Genomic DNA, 6,185 nt, shown 5'->3' with positions numbered 1-6,185 from the left:
GTGCCTCTGGCCTGAGAGGATGTAAATTCAATATGTAGCTAGATGTAGTAGGCTAATGTTAGCTGGCTTAATCGTTGCCCATGAATGGAAGTTAGGCAAACAAGCATTTTAGCCAGGTAGCCTAGAACGACAAAAAGTGAAAGCATGTACTGTATAATAGAGTCATAGCCCATTTCGGCAACACAAGAGAGATTAGGATGGCATTGGCATTTCTCTACAAGCAGGGTGAGTCAACATGCTTTTTTCTGCCTATATGCTGACCACACTGCTCGCTTCACGTGTGCGAGTGTTGCAAAATAAATGTACACATGCATTTTATTCAATCATTGCACCCACACTGCTCGCGGGCGTTTACTTGTGTTGGAATTCCTGTTTCTTGTTGTCAATGGTGTGCTCTTTTTCAGGCAACTATGTAACCTAGTGGGCACATAGTTTCAACCTGAGATAGGCTAAGGACTAGAAAAGGACTAGATGTGCTACATGAGTTCCATGTTTGTCTCTGTTGAACTGCATAACACCTGCCAGTGTCACATACTTGTGCTGTGTGTGTTAAGGTGCACGTATGACTTTAAATGATTATGCGTTCAAATGAGGCATCTGAAATGCGCTTGCGCAGTCTGTCTCACCGGAAGTGATTCCCACGCTCAGACGAGGTCAAAATGGCGACTTGCTACATGTGAAGAGGACATAAGGGAGCCGGCTTTATGCTACAAAAACATGTACAAATCGACATGTAGCAGACTCACAGGTGAACACATAGATAATGTGCTTATCTTTCTGATGCACCCGAATAAAATGTTAATTACTGTGGTTTTGCTGGTCGAAAATACCAACGTTTGCTCGGTTAGGTAAGCTTGCTAACATAAAACTGTTAGCTATGTACCGGTATGTTATGTATATGTCTGTCAGTTAGCAATGCTGCATGACCTTCGATTTAATCCAGCCAATGTGTGCCAATCTACTCTCGATTCTTCTAGTCATTTGACATATCGCTATACACATCGTGTGGTGTTGCAGTGCCAGCACCAAATCCCTCAACTATACTTTGCGTTGAAGAGTTATCTAGCTGCCTAGTTAGCAAATGCTAGCACTATAACAAGTTGCTGATGTTAGCTAGGCTGTCTGTAACTCGATACCCCATTAACGATAATATCTTCTGCCCATGGGTGTTTGTTAAGCGCCCCGACGCTTGGTCTAAACATTAACACGCATCGTTTGCGGTACGGTTTGGGAAACATAAGGAGCCTATCTTTAATATCAGCGAGAAAAAAATAAAAAAGTTACATTGCTACACACCTTTTTATAATGTTACTGTTCCCACACGCCATATTTCCGTTTTACATTTTTTGTTTAGGAAACAGTGGCATACAGTACCTGTGCTAACGTTAATTACAGTGCCTTCGGAAAGTATTCAGATCCATTAACTTTTTCAACATTTTGTTTAGTTACAGCCTTCTAATATAACCGATTAAATCAAGTAATCCTCATCAATCTGCACACACTACCCCATAATGACAAAGCGAAAACAGGTTTTTAGAAATGTTTGCTGATTTTGTTAAATAAAAAACAGATACATAATTTACATAAGAATTCAAAACAGGTGCATCCTGTTTTCATTGATCATCCTTGATGTTTCTACAACTTGACTGGATTCCACCTTTGGTAAATTCAATTGGTTGGACATGATTTGGAAAGGCACACACCTGTCTATATAAAAGTCCCATAGTTGACAGTGCATTTCAGAGCAACAACCAAGCCATGAGGTCAGGGAGGTGACCAAAAACCTGATGGTCACTCTGACAGAGCTCTAAAGTTCCTCTGTGGAGATGGGAGATTCTCCCAGAAGGACAACCATCTCTGCCTTTATGGTAGAGTGGCCAGACGGAAGCCACTCCTCACAATAAAAGGCACATGACTGCCTGCTTGGAGTTTGCCAAAAGGCACTGAAAGACACTGACCATGAAAAACAAGATTCTGTGGTCTGATGAAACCAAGATCGAACTCTTTGGCCTGAATGCAAAGCATCACGTCTGGAGGAAACCTGGCACCATCTCTACGGTGATGCGTGGAGGCAGTATTATGCTGTGGGGATGTTTTTCAGCGGCAGGGATTGGGAGGCTAGTTGGGATCAAGGTAAAGATGAACGGAGCAAAGTACAGTGAGATCCTTGATGAAAACCTGCTCAGGACCTCAGACTGGGGTGAAGGTTCACCTTCCAACAGGACAACGACCCTAAGCACACAGGCAAGACAACAAGAGAAAGAGAGGCACCTTTTCATTATAATGTTGAAGAAAATGCGTTCCTAGTGTGTAAGGAATGTTTGCTGGCCTAATAAATTCTAGCCAGCTAGCTAATGTTTATAAGTATAATTATTTTTGGCTACACTTATGCTAACCCGTTTGCGGTCCTTTTAGCGTCACTTGCTGGTTAGCTGGCTAGTTAGCTACAGTATTTGGCTACTACCGTCAGTGTTTATCATATTTAGCCTATTCCACCATTTGTAGAATGCATACTGGCATTTGAATATAGCGCGGGAAAAGGGAATCTGGACACGGTAGACACATTTTATATGTAGGTGTAGAGGCATTACTCGTTCGGAATTCTATGATCAGAACTTTGTGATCAGAATATTAACGCTGCATGAACTGTTAACTGTTAAGTCTAGACATGGCTTGAGGTGTGGCTAAGGTGTCTGTGGTTCAGGTGTCTGTGGCCGCTGTTGCGCCTTCATCACACTTTGTAAAGGGATAATTTCAGGTCGTCAGTGATGTGCACACCACGGAACTTTAATCTTCTGACCTACTTGTCTGCGGCCCCATCAATGTGGATGGGGCGTGCTCTGTCTGCTGTCTCCTGTAGTCCATGATCAGCCACTTTGTTTTGGCACTCACATCCTCCCTGTCATCAGCATACTTGATGGAGTTGGGGACGTGCTTGGTCATGGAGTCGTGGGCGAACATGGAGTGAAGGAGGGGGCTGAGCACGTACCCCAGGGGGTGCCCGTTAGAGAATGACCGAGAATATGTTGGGCCGATATTATACTTTATATAGCAAATACCAGCCGCCACTCACCGCCTGTGCCATGTGTACTTCAATGCCTAGGAATGTCTAGCTGGGAAAATCAGCAGAAAGCGTCAAGCCAACTCATTCTCCAACAGAGATATGATTTATTGAGAAGTGGATGAATTGGCACAGTGACCAAAAATCAAACTCCTGTTGCAAATTATTGGTTTAGTTAATTCACAAATAATAAAGCTTGTGTCGAACAGGTTCGGATATGCATGCAAAAAGAAAGCTAGGAAGCTAATGAAATAGCTATGTGACCTGTTAGCAAAGATTACGATAACTATCCCTTTCATCTGTGGCGTTATTAGCTACTATGCTAGCTAGCTGGTTAGGTGATTTTGGTGCTAAGATATCAGATATGATCTAATAGCTAGCTAATGTTAGCTGGTTAGTATTTTGAACATGCACCATTTTTGGCAACGAGCCATCTGACTAGCAGTGTAACTTTAGCTATTTAATGGTGTACTGATCTGACCAGTAGCAATTGTATCCGTAAATTGACAGTTGATAGTCGGATTAGATTGTCGTAATAGGGAAAGAAGTGTCTTAAAATGCAGAAATAAATATTGATGTTGATTTGGCCCCCCTTTGCTGCTATAACAGCCTCTACTCTTCTGGTAAGGCTTTCCGCTAGGTGTTGGAACATTGCTGCAGGGATTTGCTTCCATTCAGATATGTGCATTAGTGAGGTCAAGCACTGATGTTGGGCGATTAGGCCTAGCCCGCAGTCAGCGTTGCAATTCATCCCAAAGGTGTTCATTCTGTCAGGGTTCTCTGCATGCCCGTCAAATTCTTCCACACCGATCTCAACAAACCATTTCTGTATGGACCTTGCTTTGTACACAGAAGGGCAACTGAAACAGGAAAGGGCCTTCCCCAAACTGTTGCCACAAAATTGGAAGCACCAAATCATCTAGAATGTCATTGTATGCTGTAGCGTTAAGATTTCCCTTCACCGGAACTAAGGGGCCTAGTCCGCACCATGGAAAACAGCCCCAGACTATTATTCATCCACCAAACTTTACAGTTGGCACTATGCATTGGGGCAGCTAGCGTTCTCCTGGCATCCGCCAAAACCAGATCTATCTGTCAGACTGCCAGATGGTGAAGCGGGATTCATCACCCCAGAGAACGCGTTTCCACTGCTCCGGAGTCTAATGGCGGCGAGTTTTACATCACTCCAGCCAACGCTTGGCATTGCCCTTAGGCTTGTGTGTGGCTGCCCATTTCATGAAGTTCCTGCCAAAATAATGATTGTGCTGACGTTTCTTCCAGGGGCAGTTTGGATGTCTGTAGTGAGTGTTGCGACCATGGACAGACAATTTTTACATGCTTCTGCACTCGGCAACCCCGTTCTGTGAGTTTGTGTGGCCTATTAGGAATTTATACACTTGTCAGCAACGGGTTTGGCTCAAACAGCCAAATCCAGAAATATGAATGGGTGTCCACATACTTTAGTATGTGTAGTACCAGTCAAAAGTTTGGACACCTACTCATTCCAGGGTTTTTCTTTTTACTATTTTCTACGTTGTAGAATAATAATGAAGACATCAAAACTATGAAATAACACATGGAATCATGTAGTACCCAAAAAAGTGTTAAACAAATCAAAACATATTTGAGATTCTTCAAAGTAGCCACCCTTTGCCTTGCCAGCTTTGCAAACTTGTGGCATTCTCTCAACCAGCTTCATGAGGTGAAATGCATTTCAATTAACAGGTGTGCCTTGTTAATTTGTTCTTAATGTGTTTTGTGCCAATCAGTTGTAAAGATAGCACTATCTGGTACAAGACCAAGTCCATATTATGGAAAGAACAGCTCAAATAACCAAAGAGAAACAACAGTCCATCATTACTTTTAGACATGAAGGTCAGTCAATCTGGACAATTTCAAGAACTTTACATTTTTCTTCAAGTGCAGTTGCAAAAACAATCAAGCACTATGATGAAACTGGCTCACATGATGACTGCCACTGAAAAGGAAGACCCAGAGTTAGCTCTGCTGCAGAGGATACGTTCATTAGTTACCAGCCTCAGTTTACATCCCAAATAAATGCTTCAGTTCAAATAACAGACACATCTCAACATCAACTTTTCAGAGGAGACTGCGTGAATCAGGCCCTCGTGGTCGAATTGCTGCCAAGAAACCGCTTCTAGGACACCAATAAGAAGAGACTTGGTTGGGCCAAGAAACACGAGCAATGGACATTAGACCGGTGGAAATCTGTCCTTTGGTCTGATGAGTGCAATTTTGAGATTTATGGTTCCAACTGCCGTATCTTTGTGAGATGCAGAGTAGGTGAATGGATGATCTCCGCATGTGTGGTTCCCACACATGGAGCATGGAGGAGGTGGTTTGGGGGTGCTTTGCTGGTAACACTATCAGTGATTTATTTAGAATTCAAGGCACACTTCACCAGCATGGCTACCACAGCATTCTGCAGCGATCCGCCATCCCATCTAGTTTGGGCTTAGTGGGACTATAATTTGTTTTTCAACAGGACAATGACCCAAAACACACCTCCCAGGCTGTGTAAGGGATATTTGACCAAGGAGAGTGATGGAGTGCTGCATCAGATGACCTGGCCTCCACAATCCCCCGACCTCAACCCAATTGAAATGGTTTGGGATGAGTTGGACTGCAGAGTGAAGGAAAAGCAGCCAACAACTGCTCAGCATATGTGGGAACTCCTTCAAGACTGTTGGAAAAGCATTCCTTATAAAGCTGGTTGAGAGGATGCCAATAGTTTGCAAAGCTGTCAAGGCAAAGGGTGGCTACTTTGAAGAATCTCAAATATATGTTGACTTTTGACACTTTACCGTTACTACATTATTTCTTAGTTTTGATGTGTTCACTATTCTGCAATGTAAAATAAAGAAAAACTCTTGAATGGGTAGGTGTTTCCAAACATTTGCCGTGTGTGTATAGATAGATCTCTCTCACATGTAAAGTGTTGGTTTCATGAGCTACACAAAAAGCTTGTTACACTAAAATTTTGTGCACAACTTTGTTCATCCCTATTAGTGAGCATTTCTCCTTTGCCAAGATAATCCATCCACTTGACAGGTGTGGAATATCAAGAAGCTGATTAAACAGCACGTGCAGTTTTGTCACACAA

At 42.8% G+C, this 6,185-nt stretch overlaps 1 protein-coding gene across 2 annotated transcripts in view; it reads left to right on the top strand.

Moving 5' to 3' along the window:
- Positions 1–606: 606 nt before the first annotated feature.
- Positions 607–6,185, top strand: part of LOC149974562 (protoheme IX farnesyltransferase, mitochondrial-like) — a 76,136-nt gene continuing 70,557 nt past the window's right edge. Inside the window, exon 1 of one of the 2 annotated variants that reach the window (XM_090212869.1) lies at positions 607–748. In XM_090212869.1, the coding sequence (XP_090068995.1) occupies positions 718–748 (31 nt within the window). In that variant the 5' untranslated portion in view covers positions 607–717. The remainder of the gene's footprint in view (positions 749–6,185) is intronic. The other variant, XM_090212870.1, reaches the window with a different exon arrangement.

This window comes from Oncorhynchus mykiss, chromosome 20 (assembly GCF_057628025.1).
Source record: "Oncorhynchus mykiss isolate SJ-2025 chromosome 20, ASM5762802v1, whole genome shotgun sequence".
NCBI classification, from domain to species: domain Eukaryota; kingdom Metazoa; phylum Chordata; class Actinopteri; order Salmoniformes; family Salmonidae; genus Oncorhynchus; species Oncorhynchus mykiss.
The sequence above is the reverse complement of the archived record's forward strand: the minus strand, read 5'-3'. Positions and strand labels throughout refer to the sequence as shown.